Consider the following 20,332-nt stretch of genomic DNA (forward strand, 5'->3'; position numbering starts at 1 on the left):
GATTATCTCACACTTTACCACCTTAGCCAAAGCCTGTAAATTGATCATGACATAGTCAATATGTGTCGCTCGATCCTTTGCCACAAACGTTGGTTGGGCAGCTGCATCATTGGGGGCACCTCCCATTGCAGGCTCTCAAATTTAGATTGAACCATATGCACACCATATGCAGGGCGTACTTATTCTGACGCAGTAGGTAATCGGCTGCCATATCGGGTATGTCTCATACCTGGTCCTTGATTTCCCGACAGACCGTCTCTCACATACATATTACTATTTCAGATTAGATAGTATTACTAAAGAATCAACATTTGTTGTAATTCACGCAGAATAAACTATTTGTATTTTTTTGGCAGCATTTGAGATTTTGATATGTTTGTCTTGGAAACGCGCCTGAAGGAGTGAAACACCTATTTTGGCTTTGTTATATACTTCAGAAAAGGAAATTGATCAGTGATGGCGCAATTAATGATGTGGTTCAGTGTTGAGGTTTTCCCAAATGTACCTAATTATATATGTGGAATGACTAATTTATAGAGTGCAAATTGCATAATATTTGGTTTCAGAGATTAATATAAATCTTGTATATGAATGAAAAATAAAAAATATAAAACTTCACTGCTTGCTCTTTTGACTGTAGTATGAAGGTTACAGCATAATAACAATTAATATATCTTCTGGGTGATTTATGTTATATTTCAAATCCTGAACCGGAAGTATACATGGACACCCTAAAGAGTTTTCATTTTAAGGGTTATTATACATTTCTCACATGTCAGCCTTCTTCAGGGACCTGAGATCACATCTGTAGAAGAAACCATGGTCACTTTTTCACAGACTTCTTAAGTAACTAACCCATATATATCTATCTAAGAGAATATCTTTCAACCATTGTAATCCTCATTGCATACCCCCTTAAGTTAAGACTAGCTTAAAAAACGACTTTCAATAGAATATTCCTTGGGCGGAGAGTACATGTCTGATATTCAAGGACTGCAATACTTGTCCCGATTCCCCCACTGCAAAGAACAGACTTACTCAATGCAATTCTATTTAGTTATTTTTAAATGTAAGATCACTACTGAATCAATGAATGTTAAACATTGAAATAAAGGATTGTGTTGATCAGTGGTGTCCAGTAGTGCTGTCCACATTGATACGTGACTACAGTACAGCATTTCTGATAGGAACAGGAATTGAATTGTACAGAGTGGTTCACAGTGAGCAGACCTACCTGTTCCACCCGACACAGTTTGTCTACAGTCCCTTGGTAGTGCTTCATGCAGTCTTCAGCCAAGTGCAGGTGTGTAGAATACTGTAGAAGGTGACAGAATATGCCATTTAAATCATCCTTCACTGATATAAGCTAGGACACACACACAGGGAAAACATGAATACAATCAGATTTGGAAACTCAAATGCACAGACCTTTGTAGCCTGAATTGTGTCCCATATATAAACCCGTCTTTTGATGACCAACCTTGTTCCCAAGGAACAAAGGGAATAGGCTCATAAGTTCATCTGGGAGTGATTGGGGATATGCTTCAACAAAAATGTGCGACTGTCATTAGGGGAGGATGGGAGTAAATGTGGGAGGGTGGGCAAGAGAGAGAAATTGGGAGCTTAAGAGGGAAAGGTGAGAGTGCCACATTTAATCTTAGGTGCGTGTCAAGACGGAAATACAACCGAAGTATCATACATTTTTCATCACTGCCAAAAATACAGGTTTCATGTAAGGAAAGTGCTCATGGTGTGGCCTGGTTATCAATATTAATCTCAGGCGAAGCAATTTTGGGTGGTTAATAGGACATAATGCCTTCTTGTTCAGTAGAGCCTTGCTCAAACGGCCGTCCATGCATATGTAAGGGTTCTCATACTTGTTTGATTTGCATCAGTGGACAATTGTTGTTAGTCTTAATTTCCTTTCCCCAGATTTCTTTTTTTTCTTTTGAGTCCCTCAATAACCTCAATCTACACAATGTTTGTCTCGGTCGCTAAAACATGTTTAGTCATATGTGATAGCCCGTTGATGGTGGGCACAGATTCTACATATCATCTGAAAGGTTTGCTCATTGTTGGGTTCCTTGTCTTAACATGCTCTAATCAGCATTGTTCATCTTTATTTCTTTTATCACACTACTCTCACAGTTTGCTGGGATTCATTGTTACAGCAGCCATTGCTGGGATAGCTGTGTGACTAGGTGAGACAAGAGGTTTTCATGTTTTAGAAAATACGTCATAGAATGATCTCACTCCCAAAATAACATCTTAAGATAATCTATGATCATTTTCAGAAACTGCATCAGGGAAAGTGCAATTAGTACAAGAGCATAAATTAATTGAGTGCAAAAAAGGATATTCATTCAAGTCAATATTTGGCCAAATGATGGACTAAGTGCATTGAAGAATAGGCTGTATTGGTGAAAAGTTGCTTTTGTGCACGTAAAAGTAGCACTATGGCAGAAATTGTGTGAGTGCAAGCAAGATACACTTTCAATACATTTTAGTTCCAGGGCAAGTTTCACACATTTGCTAAAACTAGGACAAACGTTAGCCATGTGCAAAAATATATTAGGCAGTATTAGAGAATATTTCCACTGGTTCAAGTGCAATTAGCATTGGGGAAATCATGTCCCTAATACAAAACACACATTTTGCATATTAAAGAAACTTTGCACCGGTGCAAGTGCACTTTAGCAAACACTGCCATAGTGTGAAAAACAGGAATGACAATATTCGAAACACCTTGCACCATTGCAAGTGTAATTAGCACTATGGCACAGATTAGTTTGTATCTGGAGAAACATCCCCTTTGTGTCTCCTACCTCAGATGTTTGTCAGATAATGTATTTATTCATGCATCTTCTGTTAATAAAACCAGTAATATTGTCTCGGAGATCAGTCCTCCATTTTGGGTCCACAATTAGAAGTCAACTGGATTCTGCAACAGGCAAACAGTCCTGTTTTACCTTTGCATTGTATATCATCTTTTCTTCCAGCAGATCTGTCACCTCCTCGTGCAATATGGCAAGTCATAATAGGACAGACATCTTTTGTTTACTTTTTTATGAATGGCTTATGCTACATCCTTATTCCTGGAGTCCGAAAGATTGCACTTGGAGATAAATTTGCCATTGCTAATTTACCAGGGTGTATTAAAGGGAAAGTCAACTATCCTGAATTTCTTTCTAGATTATATTTTACTCTATTGCACAATATATGCATTATGTATTTTTTTGTACATATATATGCATCAGGATGTTTGTTTGGTAATATTAATCAGAGGACAATTCAGGTTTATCGTATTGTTAGAGGGATAAGTCTGCTTTTTCATATTTCAGTATATGTAATTTTTTAAGAAGAGGTAAGGCATGTCTCCCCATAGGAAAAGTATATTGTGTTTGATTGTAGGAAACATTTCTTCTGTTACTTGGTCCAATAAACATTTTTAAGCAGATATAGGGCTTCTATTAGGAGATTATTTTTTTATTCCATTTCCGGGATACACATGGATTGTTGTATGTATAGAAGGGATAGACAAAGACATTTCAAACTAAATTACTCTAGAATTGTCATTTTTAAAATGAGTCACATTTGGTGAATATATTGCAGGAGGGGTTTATTCTATATTGACAACCTTCAGATCATGATCCAAACTCCCTCTCAATATATTTGCTCAATGAATTTCAAAATTCCAGAATAGATGGGTCAAAAGTTTTGAAAGTCTCCAAAAGGAACATACTTTCTGGCCCACGCAATGGAAATATTCCACCAGTGTGGGGTCTCTGGACGGATGTGGCAAGCATTGTGGCTTTAGAAGAAGACTGGGGGCCAAAGCTGGCCCTGGAAACGTGTGTTATTTATTACATTTTATGAGCAAATGCAGTGAGCAAGACCAACCCCCCTAAGTAGGGTTGGAGGAGGTGTCCCCCCACAGAATAGTTGGACAAAAATGGGTCCAAATGTTGAATGTTAAAGCACATTTGTCCATGTATAAAGATTTTAAAGTATTTAAGAACAAACTGACATATAAGATTTGTTAAGACTGAGTAATAACATATTTGCAGCTTTAAAATAAATTCTTTACTTGAAATGGATGTGGGGAAAGCCGGGAGCTAGAAGTAAGGAAGGGGGTGATGTGAATGGGGGGAGTGAACACAGGGAGTAGAAAATCAGGATATCCACACCAAAGGGGCCCATGCTCTAAAGGCCCAACAGGAAATCTCCAGAGCTCCCTGTATGATATGATATGATACGATAGGTCATTTATAACGCGCCTGTCCACAAGTATTTCTAGGCACCAGACAAGTGGCTAGTCCATCACTGTTTTTAACAACACAAATCTACTTTAAAAAAATAAAGGTTTCTAATGTGTGTCTGCTTGACTTCCTGCGTTTCCAAGCACTGTTTGACTCGATTGTGGGGACAGTCATATATATGTATATATATATATATATATATGGGAACATGAAATCTTGCCTTGAGAATTGCATATTTACTGTACCTTGCTGAGTTCCTTCTGGTACTGGGGCATCTTCTTCAGCATCTGAGAAAGATCCCTCATAGTGGTCTGCTAGAAAACAATAGAATGACATTTTCAAGTGGGGGAAAAAACACATTGCTGCATGCCTTTACTCTCATTTCAATGTGAGCGTTAGCCAGAGGAAACATCCCATATTCTCCCCATTATGTAATAGATTCCCACCAAAGCAGAACATCTGCATTGTATGTTCCACTGCTCGATGCAGTGAATCTGCAAGCAGCTCCACTAGCACAGTAAACTAATGCTGGTAGAGGGGCAGGGATTCCTGTAGAGTTTGCCCGCTTTTTAGTATTTGCTTATAGCAAGCAAAATCGATAAGCATCCATTGTTATGGCCGCTGTCATATGTTTTCAGTGGCTGCCATTAGTGATCTGTAAGCATAGCAGATTTAGGAATGGAATCCCTAGGTGCACCCCCGATTCCTGTGCCTAACTCTGCTCCTTTTGGATAATTAAGTGCATCTGGTGGAGTGGTGCCTAGCTGTGCCTCTGCCTGTCAGTTCCTGGCTGCAAAAGTGTATCTGTGAAGGGTCTTTCTGACAGATTCTCTGGCTGCAATAAATTGATGTGGTTCATGTTTTGAAGTCAAATTCTATGAGAATCACAACTGCATCACATTCCTAGACAGCATATAGTTCTATCATTGAATGTGGTAAAAATACATTCTTTATGAGCTGTACCCAGTCAGTGACATGTTGATCCAATCAAATATCTCTCTCAGTTTTTCTCTCTCCCACACACATAATCTGGGTCTCACTCTCTGTGAACAACAGTGGTGTTGCCTGGTGCACTCTCTCTGTTCTCGGCCACTACAGTCTGGTACACTCTCACTGTGCCTCAATCGGTCAGTCCAGTCGGTTTCTCTGCACTTCTCTTTGTCATTGAGGTCTGCCTGTCTTTCTCCTTCTACCCCTTCCTCTGTTAGTGTACTCTGAAGGACACTATTCTCACCTTCTGTGAATAACAGTGCAGTCTCATATATGGGCGGTCTCAATTTCAGTATGCACTGGTTTTCCCTCTCCCTGTCTCCCTTCCTCTCTGTGTCTCATGCCCCCTTACATCTATCTTTCTCTTTCACTCTGTCTAGTTCTGTCTGTCACTCTGTCAGTGTTTCGCTCCTTTAGTCTTTTCTGTCTCTATAACTCCTGTCTCTCTATCTCTCCCGCTCCCTGTGTCTCTATCCTCGCTCTTTTTTTGTCCCTCTCTCTTCCTCGCTCACCACAGCTATCGTGCCTCTCAACTAAACATTGCCTTGGTACTCACGGAAGGAATATCATTGCTCTTAATTTGAAAGTAAACCATTTCAAGAAGGAAGGACATTTTGAGAGACAAAATGGTGTGTATTCTAGGCAAAAGAAACTTTAAAAAGGAAATGATTTAATTGGACTAGCTTTGTAAACCATCTCTTTTTAAACTGTTACGATTATCAATTGTAATGACCGGTTCCATGATATATTTTGTGATGATTTTGGTCATAATGAGACGGTTGCACTTCTCAGGAAACAAATAGCACAAATTATGGTTCCTGGCTGCTGTACATAAACTCAAAGAGCATTTTGGGAACAGATCAATGACCACAGATATTTTTATTTGACAAATATGTATGACAAAAGGGTAGTTAGCTTGAATCACAAAGTACATATTGCACATTGGGCTTGGTGCACTTTGCATTTTTTTTATAACACTCCCTCTAACCTTAAAGTATTTATAATATTAAACCATATAGACTCTTTCAAACAGTTTCAGAGTGTGGATGCAACACCAGAGAAATCTATCAATCCATTGGGGTGAAAGGGCCATCTCCTCCTCGACTCATGCTGCGTTTTAGAAGAACAGTCAAATGTCGTCCTAGCGTAAGGATGGTTGTGTACAAGCCCAGTCCCTAATACAAAGATATCCATTGAGAATCATGTAGGATGACCAGTTGCACATCACATTCAAGGATTTTGCTCATCCCAAGGAGTCTTATGCAGGATGGTAAGTGCAAAAAATTCTTATCTTTGGATGAATATGCAAGTGGTCAACGCGATGAGACTGACCACTCTTTGTTGTGTAGCACTGAAAGAAAGCCTACAATGGCTCAGATTTAATAGACAGTGCAAGGGAACTCCCAAGCTGAACCAAGCTGAACCAACAACAGCAGTCATAGTTGTGGTTAAGTCCAGTGATTCAGGATGTGTACAAAATAGTTCTTGGGCTACCCCAAAACGTTTGAGGTAGATTAATGGACTATGTTGAAGAGTACGATAAACAGCAAATGCCGCTTCCAATGTAATTCATCAGTTTCTCTTACCAGGGTTTATCCCAGAAACCTATGTATTCATCTATCCGTCAGTCAAATGCACAACTTCTATGTAAACAGCTGTACCTAATTTTCCTATTTCCCTATTGCAAACTACTTCTGAATCTAGAGTCAGTTTGCAACAACTAGTATGACCACTACACCCAACACCTATAACTTACTGAAGGGATGTTCCAAGGTCAAACGGTCAAGATTTCACTTGCCCAGGTATACATTTAAAAAAAGCATGCAGACCTCATGCATGTTTAGATACAGGAGACCATGAATAGTTTGATTGGGGTGAGGTACCAGGTATAACTGTGTGCAGGTGTGTGTAACAGAAGACCCAGTTGGTTTAGGGAAAGCATGAAGTTGGTGAGATATGTTTGACCAAGGATGAGGGCCCAATATCTGGTACTCTCTGTGTATTACATAAGCATGACAAAATGGGGATCATTTTCGAAGTTATGCTAATTGCATGCAGGGGACCACCAACGCTTGCACTTACGTGTTGCTGGTACCCTGCGTGCAATTCTCAACACTCACAAAGAAGAGTCTAATTGTGAAGAGTAAATGAAGGTGAAATCACCTTCACTATACATTTTTATTCTGTGCTTTGTGAGAAATAAAACACTGCATGCAAATGATACTTTTCAGGCAGTGTTTTCAAATGGAGTCCTATTGAATCCACCTGCTCCACACCAGGTGTAAATGTGAGATGTAATCCTTTCTCTGTGCTCTATCGCTCAATACTTCATCACTCCCAAACACTTTCATCCTCTTCCAATGATGAATACTACCAGGCCTCTTGTGATGCACAGGCAATACTTCACACCTCTCAACCCTTTCTTCACTTTTAATACTTTATATCCACTAACCTCTCGAACATTTTTAAAAATCAACCAGTTCAGTCATTCCTTTATCCTCTCATAATATGTTATGCCTCCTGTGAGGGGTCAGAAATGAAACACAGACACACGTTAGACATAGTTTTGGCTAAAGACATTTATTTAAAAGAAAAAGGAGAGGTGAAATGCGTTACTTTCCCTGCACTAGAGGTGTTTCCCTACCTGAAACAAAAACTAAGGATCTGTCACTGTCAGAATGTCCAAAACAAAACTGTCCCATGCCCATGGTACTATTCTGACCCTCACATTCTAAACACATTAATTCTAATGTGAAAAGGGTAATGTCTTTTGCCTTCAGTGTTATGGAAATGCTCAAAGGAAAAATGTATAACTCCAACAAAAAGTATTTCAAGCATAGAGACCCTTGTTCCAGAGGGTGTTTCCCTTGCCCTGGAATCTTCCTCACAGTCTTGTTTATTCACAAGTAAGAGACCCTGGTGTTTTTCTTGATTCAACAACAGAATTTATTTGCATAACTGTTTGACCTTTTTGCCTTCCTCTTATCAGAATACCTGATGTACTTTCCTGTCAGGTTTCAACTCCTTATTCTCTGGATTCACACAGTCTTTTTGGCTACTCCTGATATGTGCTTCTCAGGACCTTTTCTTAATTTCTGTATGTTACTCAGCTTGCCCTTGCCTGGTATATTTCTCTACCAGGATTTCCTGCACACACTTGCTGCTGCCTGGTGTACTCTCCTGCCAGTGCTTTTCTGTAAACACAAACTTGCACTTGCCTGGCATGCTCTCCTTTTAGGGATTTTGGTAAACACATCTCCAGGCTTCATAGTCCTGTATGTCGGCCTCATTGACCGATATATTCTGCTTGATAAATATTGCTTGTTGGGTTTTCTCGTACTCCTATATTGCCTGCATTGGCAACATTGAAAGTCTCTCCTTCCTGGTTCACTTTCCCTTCTTGCACAATGTTCTTTTATTTTTTCTCTTTTGGGTTTAACAAAATACTCTGTCTCTCTTGGTTCCATTAATTCCAATTATTTGAATTCGGCGTGGCTGCCAATATGCCCCGGTGTTGCCTCTGTCCCAGCATGGACTCACTGGCTCTTGAAGGTGTTCCTTGTTTATATCGCAGCCAGATGTTGACAGTCTTTTACTTCTTTCTCTCTCGCAACCATTCTCCCTTGGAGGTCCTGCTCATTGTGGCTTCAGCTGGGCTTGTCTGTTTCTTAAGGGACTCGGGTAAATGAAACGCTGCATCCCGACACCTTTGAATGCCCAAGAGTCCCCTTATGAATTATGGCTTTTTGGCTGTGTGTCTTCTATCTGGAGCAGCTTTCCTTCCCTCTGTTACGCAGCCGGTTGGCTTTGTCAAGCCTCTTTTAACCTGTCACCTTCCCGGATCGCATGGAGAGGACAAGCTGCCTCCTGCCAGCAGTCTGGCCTAGTCTTCTGCTTCTGTGGTTTAAATGTCCCGGCTACAGGTGTGTGCTCCCAGCAACGAGAGTGCGTGTCGCGCTCGGGACTTCCCTTGATCTGCATTCCTCCACCCCTCTTTCCAGTGTCTTGGTGGTTATGGGAATAGTAGTCCATTTTTGATGACTTGCATAAAAGTCCACGGGCTGAATGTTCTTAAGGGGTTTTAAATGGCAAGTCAGTCTTGGAGGATTGGTATGTGGAATCTAGGAAAGGGATCTCCAGCAATTTTACACAGCAGATCAGAGTTTAAAGATTGGCATATGGGTCTTGGCAAAAGGATATTAATATTCTTCATAGGTGAATGAGGGAGTCTGTCACCATCCCATTAGGGCATTGAGGATGGGAGGTTCCTCCTCAGAGGGAAAAAGGGGATACCATGTCTCACCTGATGAAGTCATGATATCTCCCCACAGGTTGCCTCACCTTTGTGATCCTTCCTCATATAGCCACCCCCAAGGTCAGGATCAGGTAATGGCTGCCGTCCCCTGGCCACATGGGAGGAGGTCACCTCCAGGAAAACAGTGATGACTCCATCGGATTCATCCCACGCTCAACCTCTCCCTTTCTAATATTCCACACTGACCATCATCTTCCAGTCCTCTTCTGATACTATATACCTCTCAATGGCTCTTGATCATGGTTCTAATAATAATATCTGTGCACTTCTCTTCATGCTTTTCTAACATTCCATACCACCAATCCTCCATTGACTTGCTTATAATAATCAACAACTCCCAGCCTCTCTCTGACCTCTACTGATCCCTTTCTAATAGTCCACAGCACCTATCCTCCCTTGATCTTTTTCTGTTGCTGCATACACTCTATCTTCAGCTTCTGGCATCTAAAGAGGTAGTTAGTGTACACTATGTGCATTAAATGGAGAGGTGTGTCTGTGAGTGCGCGTGGAAGATCGCCGATATTTAAGAAACTATATAGGGACAACATAAATGGAGGAATACATGCATAGATTACTTGCAAAGATACCTTTTCTCCTGTCGCCATTCTCTTGCTTGCAGAGAAATCCTTCAGCGAACGAGTAACCTCTCTGGGAAACAGAAAAACAAACATAACAAAAACCAGAAACAGACTCATGTGATCTATAGTTCTATTTTCCTCCAGGCTAACTCATGAGTAACACCCATCTGCTTGAAACCATTTCTAGACACCAATAAAACCCATTTCTTGCAGACCAAGTACATGTGTCACTAATAGCAATTGCCACTTCTTAACCAGCTCTAAGTGCCAAAAGAACACCACCACTTCCAAATCAACCCAACTGGCCAGCAACACTAAGCCAAACCTACATGCCACCAACACCACCCACCTCTTACCACGCAAACTCTGGTACCACCAACACCATGCATTGTTTTGCCCTCAACACTCAGAGGCCACAAGTTCCATCTGCCTATTGCCACATATCCCCATGAACCAGCAAGCACCACTTATTTACTTGAAACCCACACCCGTGGCACCAATACCATTTGCCTCTTCCTAAAAGAATACGTAGCACCTAAAACCTTCTACACCCCAAATATCACCGGTGCCATCCTCCCCTTCCCAGTACAATTGAATATGCCCCAACATGTCTGTGCCTTTCCATCCAACCAAGGACTGAGAATACCCCTAGTCCTACCTGCAGCCAAACACCATTCCTTTCTTTAGATACAACTATTGTCTGCTAACAATGTCCAACTCTGTCTAACTTAATACATCTTGCCACTAATACTCCCCAGATCCTGCCATTAATTCAAGCTCCCTCTAGGAGGTGACAAATGTTTGTCTGTATAACACAGGTATACCATCAAAGCATACTAATGTCTCTCCAGAGTGGCAATATTGATAATCTTTTCATAAGAAAATAATGATAAACATTACCTTATCTTTATTCCGAAGAGTTTTAGATGGATGATAAGAACTAACAAATGTTTATAAGGACTTCTTGTTGCTATTGAACTGACATAAGATTAAATAAAACAACATATTGTTTGGAACCTATTTTACATGTACGGCCCCAAGGAGTGAAAGGAAAACTCACTGGGACACTTCGGCAATGTGCTTGTGGCGTAGAGCAACCCAGAGGTCATCATCTTCATCCAGAAGAACCTCTTTTACTCTCTGCTCCCCAATGCCACTCGTCTCGTACCTGAAAAGTATAAAACCACACCATAAATATGTGCTTCCTTCTGATACGTTCTTCCCTCTTAGCAACTTCTTCCTTTGTATTACGCACAACCTCTCTCTTCCGATTACCACCTTTGCCTAAATGCATCATACCAATTCAATAGCTTCATTTCAATAACTCCTGTCTTATCCATAGCACCATCAATCACAACCACACCTGCAGGCACCACTCTGTCCTCTTTCCATATCCTAACAATAGCCATCCATTTGCTATACATCCCCTGCTAATGCTCATTTCCTCACAAACCTCTCTATGGAGTTGTTTGTCTCTCCATAAATCTCCAATTCTCTCTGTCCTCTTCTCATACTTCATTCAAACTCTTTCTTCTAATGCTCCAATTTTGCACACTTCTTTTCTCCATCTGTAATCTGTACACTGCATAATCCTTCTGTGGCAGTTCCATTCCCTATCCTCTTCAAATACTAGATACCTCCTAAATTCTCTATATCATCCACTAGTACTTCCTACACTAACCCTCTAACTCCTTCTAACACCTCATAAATATAGACCTCCCTCTATCCTCCTCCAAGACGCCATGCATTTCATCCCTGCAAACATTTCAATACCACATAAGTTCTATTCACTCTTCTAATAATCTATATCTCCAACACTCTTGCTATCTTCTTCTAAGACTCCTACATACCAATTCTGTCCTCTCAATGTCCATGCAAATACTCCATACATCTTTACTCTCTTCTGATACTCCACACAGCCAAACTTGTGCCTATTATTTTCACATTCTCCTAGCATTCTAAATGCTCTATTATATTCCAATTGTCTAAACCTTTCACGTTGAAGGTATTGAAAGGTAACCTCTTACGTACCATACAGTGAAGGATGTGAAGGTGCTTAACCTAAAAGAAAGCAGTCTGAACATAGATAAAGGATGTATTCCTTGTTATGTCCAACTTTGAGACCAGAACTAGCAGGGTGAACTAATTTACAATGCCAGTAACTAGTTTCACTCACAGATGTTAGACACTACTGTCCGAAAAGCCTAGTGAGGGAGGTAACTGGACATTGAAAACAGCTATTTTAGGTGACTAAGCTCAAATGGTTGGCACCTATTATCGAGCATGAAGCACACTGAGATAACAATGGGTGTTGCAACATTCAAAAAATGGGTATATGTTTTCTATTTGCCACATTGTATGGAAGCCAGGAAGCCATCATCAAGCATGAGGCATAATGAGGTAACATTGGACAATTTAAACCTTCATGAAATATTGCATAGTGGCCATATTATATACAGGCCGGTAAACCCAAGGAGCTGTGTTGAAATCACTGCACAGTCCTGACATGGCATAGAGGTTGCAAAACGCACCTTTAGACTCTGAGGTAAATGCAAAAACAACACACACAGCTTTTCAATTGTGTGCTTTTAAATATTTCATTTTTAACATGTTTTTAAAATAACATGAATAGTTTTCAAACTTACTGGCGCCCACTTTAAGATTGCTTGTGCCTAATTTCACAAACATATTACATTGCACCGTTAAGTGTGAATAAGGTATGCTTCTGAAACATGCACTACTCAGCACTGCAAGAAATGTGAATTGTTTTCAATAAATACTCGTATGTGTTTTCCTGCTGCCAATTAAGTTTAAACAGAGGTGTTGCTAGGTCTGGAAAAGATCCGTGGCTACGCTAATGTCAGAACTTTCAGGACTGTCGGGACTCGGGGCTAGCTAGCCTTTTGGTTGTAGTCCCTGAGCTTCTATCTGGGGTTACAACGAAAAGTCCCGGGGCTATGGGCCCCTCAGCTCCCCCTAGCAACGCCTCTGAGTTTAAGCTAAAACAAAATCTCTTTTTTTCGCTACGAGAAAGAACTATCCAGTGTGGGCTACATATTTCAATCTGTCTCATCTAACTGAGAAGTTTAAGGGAGTTAGAAAGCTAACGCACTGTATCATCTATGCATGGTATTTCCAGTTAGTCAAAGAAAAAGGTATCAAACTTGCATTTTGTGTGATTTTAAAACTTGAGTAACAAGCCTCCAAAGAGTACTTAACACCTTCCTCGTTCAAAGGTTCACATCTCCCAACCTCTCTCTATCTTCTACTAGCCCACTCTTCACCTTTCACCTTCTTCCATTGATACATACCTCTAATTCTCACTGCCCTCTGTCAATCATCCATAGTTACCAACATCTCTCCAATCTTTTCTAATTATTCATAATTCCTTTCCATTTCCATGTAAACATTTGATATTCCGCCCCTCCTAACCCTCATTATACCCTCTTCCAAGACTCCATACCTCTTTATACTCCATGATCCGGTTATAATACCACATACCTTACCATCCTCAAATATTAGATATCACAATTCTGCTTCCTGCCCTGTCCAGTTTTTATTCCGCCAGCATATCAATGTCCTTTTGGCCTATGTTCTATCTTGTCTCTATCACCTTCTGCCATTATTATAAATTGTTCCCTCTATACAGCATCTTCAATAACTTACATACCCCTTCCCACATCTCCCCTCCTTTCACATCCATGTTTCACCCTCATTAAGTTGCACCCATTATATCAATGAATCCCGCCCTATATGCAATGCTGCCAACTTCCTAACTCCCCCTCTCTCACTGTGCTCTTCTATTTACACTTATTTTTCCTCTCTCTCCTACATCACAAATATGTCGGCATTTCCATATACCCCTTCTAACTCCAACATACCTAACATAATACATGCACATTCGTTCCATTTGTTTCATGTCCCATCTACAACATATATACATCCCTCCATATCATGTCCTTCGTACCATGTGATACCACTTTAATCCCCGCATATAGCCTTTTCTGCTATATTCCTATCCCCATCACATTGTTGGTTTCTTAATAGTCACATCCTTATTCATCTACATAATCACAGGAAAACAAACTACTTCATTCAACTACTCTTCTTTTGTCTGGCACCTTACTTATTTACAAATCAACTAATTCTCCATCAAAATAGACATTCAGCGGTCTCTAACAATATAATAAAAGGCTAGATGTATGTTTGTCCCTGTATGTTTGTCGATGCAGTAGCTTCGCCTGTTGTCACCATTAGAGGGAGTTGTTGCCTTAGGATATATAGAAACAATGGCAATTTGCATAGGTACGCCTTTTATAGTGGTCCAATTCACATAGCTTTGCCTGTTGTAACCGCTAGAGGGAGCTGTAGGCTTAGGATTGATAGTGGTCCTACTGTGTCAATGAAAACCTGCACTTTGACCCATGTACACTGGCCTGTACACTAGTATGTGTATATTAACCATCAATCGTTATGTATCATGCTGTTATATAGTATTGTTTCATTGTTAGAGTATGTCTAGTCCAGATAGTCCAATTGGCATTGTAGTGCTTTATGGTATGATATAATATGATAGGTTATTTATAACACGTTTAATACCCAGAGGTTTCTAAGCGCTGACCCAGGAATCAAACCTGTCTTGCTCCATGTCGTCTTGCTTCCAAGGCGAGCACGTTGCCCCTGAGCTATCCTCCCAAGACAATACTCTTTAGAGAGTATATATTAAGGAAGAGTGCATTTCAGGCAAAGGACTGCCAGAATTTGGATAGAAATATAACTACAATGGCCCTCATTACGACCCTGGCGGAAATCGAAAAACGATGGCGGAAATGCAATGCCGCCATCGAATAGCGCTCGGTGCGACTATGACCCGTCACCGCAAAGTACGAAGCCATTAGCGACACCGTAGTGAACGCCAACGCTAACTGCACCAAGTACGCGCGCGCGCGCCATGCCAAACCGTATATACCACCATGGCGCAAGGGTACGCGAATTCTGACCCTAGCGGACATGTACCTAACGCCATCAAGCACGGCGGAAAGTACCATTCCGCCATGGTGAGAAGTACGGCATCGCGAATCAACCGTAAACGGCCCCACTGAGTGCCTGTACACCGCTCCCTGCCCACAAAGTACAACTCCCCGTAGGTGCAATGAAGTCACAATGCAACCAGTGAAATGTACAAGTCACCCATGCATGCCAACGAACAAAAGATTCACAAGAGGGGCCAATGGGAGCTGCAGGGCACAGATGGCACGAATACAGAAGCCATTCCAATGGACATGACCACAGTCCCCCCCCAAGAAACGCACGCAAACACAGGCACCTGTGACCAGCAATATTCCGAAAATCACATCATTCCACCAGTCCACCTGGCTGACCGGCATCTGTCACACAAAACCCAATCCCCCGCCCCTGAGCATGACAACATTCAAACAGTCATATTGGCAGCCCCCATCCCTGACCTCACTGGGCTTCGTAGGCAAACGCGCCCAGCACAGTACCACGCAACTAAACTCCGAAGCTGGAACCCAATGCAGGTCTCCTCACAATACATCGCTCCCCAAATAGGAATATGCCACATCACTCGCAAAGAAGAACGCTACACGGCCCATATCAGAATAGAAATTTAATGCACAACAAAATCACCAAGCCCATACAGCCATTAGGCCATGAACTCCAAAACACATTTCACCATTGTGGGCTGCATCCGCAAGAAATGACCAGCTACTACTTGTGTGACGCCCTGTTCCATCATGGTACACAGAGCCACATTCACGTACGAAAAGGCAACATGGAAGCGCACAGAACCGCAGGGCCGTCCCAATGGGGAGGCACTAGTCCAGCTGAAAGGCCGAAATGTTGCTCCGAGCCACTAGTACTGCGTAAGGGCATGTGGCCCATTGGCGATCGTCCCATAAGATCGTAATGCTGCTCCACTGATTAACACGAAGCAGCAGGTGTCGGGAGTAAAAGCCATCTGCAGGAGTGGCATACAGATGGCAGTGGCAAAAGGGGAGGAGATACCTGTCAACCAAAAGAAAAGAAAAAGAACAGAATGGCCATCAGAACTACATTCGAACAACTCACTTCAATGATCACACTAAATCCACAGCCATATGCATGCTAGCCCACTCCAAAGGATCATCACCACCCCAAAACCACTTGCGACTCATAACCATCTATATCGAGGTGTAAACACCATCACAAACGAGTGTACCTGTGCATGCGTCTGTCAAAACAGAATCCATCAGATGGGAATGTTAACGTGCATGGACACAAGTGTCTGAAGGCGCGTCGAGACAGGGAGGGCTCAACAAGGCCAGATAGACGATGGTCCCACTATGGCAGCCCTGCATCACATAGCGCAGGGGAGGCGGATAGATTCCAAGAAGCCCTGTACATGGCAAACTCTGTATCAAATCATCTGCCCATGCATCCATTCATCATTCCCTCATCCCGGTATAAAAACGCCTGAATATTTACTCACATAACATTAGAAATATCCATTGAGTCTGTGCGTTATGCAGCCTGCAAAATCCACAGTGCCCCAGCCCGTAATTCCAGTGTTGTGAAGTAACATGTATTTGGGAACGTCCGGCCTCATCGCCCACGTCGCTATTGCGCATCCCAAACTATTCATATCAATCATTGCATCCTCGCCATGGCCCCTGTCTCAAGGACATTGAACAATAGAACGTTATATTTGCAGTCAGACCTGTGGGCATCTCCTCGCCGCTAGCTGAAAACCGAAAGCGCCGCCCTTCGAATTCCTCATTTGCAACATCACGTCGAAAAGGCATCTGTGGCCGTTTGAAATCACAAATTAATCCATCTAGTGCGGCTGTGTGTGAAAATGGCAACTGCCTTCACCCACAAATGGGACGCCCCGCCCGTCGGTGCAACTCGGTACAGTGATGCATGAGGGCCCACCGTTACTCGAGTACTACGTTCCACTGACCCTTCACAAGTCTGTTCGCGACTGCAAAGATTGTATGTGAAACAATGGGACCATGCCGAATGTACATATCAACAAATGTTACACGGCCATCGGGTACAAATACATGATTGCTATAGCAAGATGCCATTACTCGAATTGCAGCGTTGTGTGCGGGACGTGCTCGGCCAAAGGGGAGAGCAGCTTGCACAGGTGGAATGAATCACCACAGGTGGAGGCCATACAGCCTGAAAACACATAAATTGCACACCCAGTCTCCTCCCACAACCACACCCACTCCGAAATGCTACCGGCAGGACTCGCGATGTTGGCCCTGGGGGACCTGATAGCACTGCAAGTACTCCAACTCCAAGAAGAAGACGAACACCAACTACAACCGGCCGCACGGAGGGGACGCAGGAGGAGGAGGAGGCCAAGGCAGGGCCAGCAAGGGCCGCCAGCACAGCCACTACCACCACGCAGGCAGCCCGCAATCCCACGCCTCCGAGCACATCCGTTCAACCTCACTGATGAGCAGATCCACACCCTCTACCGTTTGGACCGGGACACCATAACCGCCATTGTGGACATGACACAGGCTGACCTTGTCAGCATGATAGATAGCCCAACCGCCATCCCACCCCTACTGAAGGTGGTGTCTGTACTACACTTCCTGGCCACAGGCACCTACCAGCACACAGTCGGACAGTTGCATGGCATTTCTCAGCCACTGTTCTCACGGACACTATTGCAAGTGCTCGATGCCCTCCTGCAGCACGCAGACGACTACATCTCTCTACCACGCTCGGAGCAGGAAATTACCAACACAAAAGTGGGATTCCATGCACTTGCCGGCATACCGGGTTGCATTGGTGCCATCGACTGCACCCATGTGGAATTGGTCGTCCCACATGCCATGGAGGCCCAGTACCGCAACCGAAAACAATTTCATTCCCTGAATGTACAAATGGTGTGTGACTCCAACAGGATCATTACACATTGTTGTGCCCGATTCCCTGGATCAACCCATGATTCTATGGTCTTGAGGAACTCTACAATACCACGCTACATGGAACGACACGCAGGGAACAGATCCTGGCTACTCGGTGAGTCTCATTACATGCATGATAATGTGGGGTATGTGATTCGGCAATGACCTGGCAGGAAGGGGGGGGGGGGTGTGCGTACGTAGCAATGGCATTCCACATCATACGTTTATCGTCCACATACAGGTGATGCTGGATATCCACTGAAGAGATGGCTCCTCACACCAGTCCGGAACCCACGGGACCAGCATGAGGAGGACTACAACCATGCCCACTCACGTACCCGTGTAGTCATTGAACAGGCATTCGGCCTACTGAAGACTCGTTTCCGCTGCCTCAGCAGGTCTGGCGGGGCACTCCTGTACCGCCATGAGAAGGTTGCAAAGATGGTCATGGCATGTGTCATGCTCCACAACATGTGCGTACGTAGAAATGTGCCCATGCCCCCTGAAGCAGAACTGCAAGCACCTGAAGATGGTCATGATGAGGGTGGGGATGTGGCAGCACCTCAAGGAGTCTGCGAGGCACCGGAGGGCCGTGACATTCGTCAGCATCTCATTGATGCATGCTTCTAGCACTCATGCCTGGTGGCTGATACATGGACACGGTACTCGTGGCACTGTGTGTGTCTGGTACATGCACAATATGGACTGTACGCCTATGATGGCCTAGTACACAAAGATCATTGTCCACACATCTCATTGGTTGATCGTGCACTGTTTATGGCATATGTGATATCATGTTGAACACCCTATCGACCCGCCACCCAAGTGAGCCCAAAACACCCCCTCCACCCTCCTACCTCCCCCCCGAACACCAGTGTCCAAAGATGCTCATTGTCAGTGGGCAGTCGCTATTGCAAGCCCCCTCTGCGGGTATCAGGGGCACCCCTGCCTGTGGAGCGCAGGTTCCTCCCAGATCTACGTTGGGGGCTGCCCTGGACGGAACTTGCAACGGATGATGTCTCTGCCTGCTCACGTCCATGCATGTCCCTAAGGGTTTGTGAGAGCTCAGTGAGCACACGGCGCACTGTGGCAAGTTCGGCACATACGTCTTTGGACGTCGCATGCAGTTCCCCCCTCAGGCTCTCGGTGCTTCTCTCCATTTGGACTCTCAGGCTCTCGGTGCTACTCTCCATTTGGACTCTCAGGCTCTCGGTGCTACTCTCCATTTGGACTCTCAGGCTCTCGGTGCTACTCTCCATTTGTGCCCTTAGTGTCTCTGTACTCCTCTCCATTTCTGCCCTAAGTGTCTCAGTTGATGTTTCTATTTCTGCCTTAGTGCCCCCACATTCATCGGCATGGTCCTTGAGGAGCGTGGCCAGTTGCTGCTGTTGCACGATTAACTGGCCGAGGGACTGTTGCCTCTGCTGGGCCATGGCCATTTGCGGGGGTGTCACAGAGGGGCTGGTGACCTCATGTTGCCTTGCCACAGGGCTTGTGGGGGATGGCCAGTCGTCGTCTTGTGGGTGCCCCTGCGTGGTATCCTCATGTTGTACGGGATGGGACAGACAGGGGGATTGGGACAGGTCATGGATGGATCTGACTTCGACATCCCCGTCTTCTGTGTCGGAGCATGCTGCCATCAATGGGGTGTCACCTATGGTGCTGCTGCCACCAGAGGCAGTGCCTTCTGTGGCATCCGTTGGGGGGACCTGTGGTGGTGGTGTTGTGGGCATGCTGGCTGCTGGGGTGCCTGTTGATGTTCCCTCCTCTGTGCTGCCACCTGATTTGTGCTGCTGCCGTGTCTTGATGCGTGCAGCTGAGGTGGAGGGTCTTTGGCCGTTGGTCTTGGCCCTCTTTGCAGGTGTGCTGGTAGGGGTGTCCTGATGCTCGTCGTTTGGATCGGACCCTGTGGTGGAGTAAAGGAGGGCGAGGGTTATTAATGGGTCTGTGGGAATTGGAATGGCATTGTATCACATGCATTGGGGTGGTACCTGAGGGTGATTTGGGTCGGGGCCTTGGAGGTGCTTTCATTTGTGTGTGGAGTGAGGGTGCAGTTGTTTGGCAGCCTGCAGTTAGGGTGTGCCTGCTGCACGTGTAGTGGGTGTTTTAGGGGTTTTTAATTATTTATGTATTTATTGTGAGTTTTAAAGTGCGCTATCAGGCCGATGTGTGTGGACGTTCTCCTGGACATGTGTTTCTGTTGCACTATGTGGACACATGGTACTTCACATGATTGGACATTGTGGATTTAGCATTGTTTTA

At 43.8% G+C, this 20,332-nt stretch overlaps 1 protein-coding gene across 2 annotated transcripts in view; it reads right to left on the bottom strand.

Annotated features, from left to right (window-relative positions):
* Positions 1 to 20,332, bottom strand: part of STXBP1 (syntaxin binding protein 1) — a 229,372-nt gene that overhangs the window by 42,644 nt on the left and 166,396 nt on the right. For both annotated transcript variants that reach the window (XM_069609688.1, XM_069609689.1), the window contains exons 10-13: positions 11,203 to 11,310; positions 10,152 to 10,212; positions 4,505 to 4,573; positions 1,235 to 1,315 (exon numbers count right to left, since the gene is read on the bottom strand). In XM_069609688.1, the coding sequence (XP_069465789.1) occupies positions 1,235 to 1,315; positions 4,505 to 4,573; positions 10,152 to 10,212; positions 11,203 to 11,310 (319 nt within the window). The remainder of the gene's footprint in view (positions 1 to 1,234; positions 1,316 to 4,504; positions 4,574 to 10,151; positions 10,213 to 11,202; positions 11,311 to 20,332) is intronic.

Source organism: Ambystoma mexicanum, chromosome 8, assembly GCF_040938575.1.
Source record: "Ambystoma mexicanum isolate Mex_15411 chromosome 8, UKY_AmexF1_1, whole genome shotgun sequence".
Lineage (NCBI taxonomy): Eukaryota > Metazoa > Chordata > Amphibia > Caudata > Ambystomatidae > Ambystoma > Ambystoma mexicanum.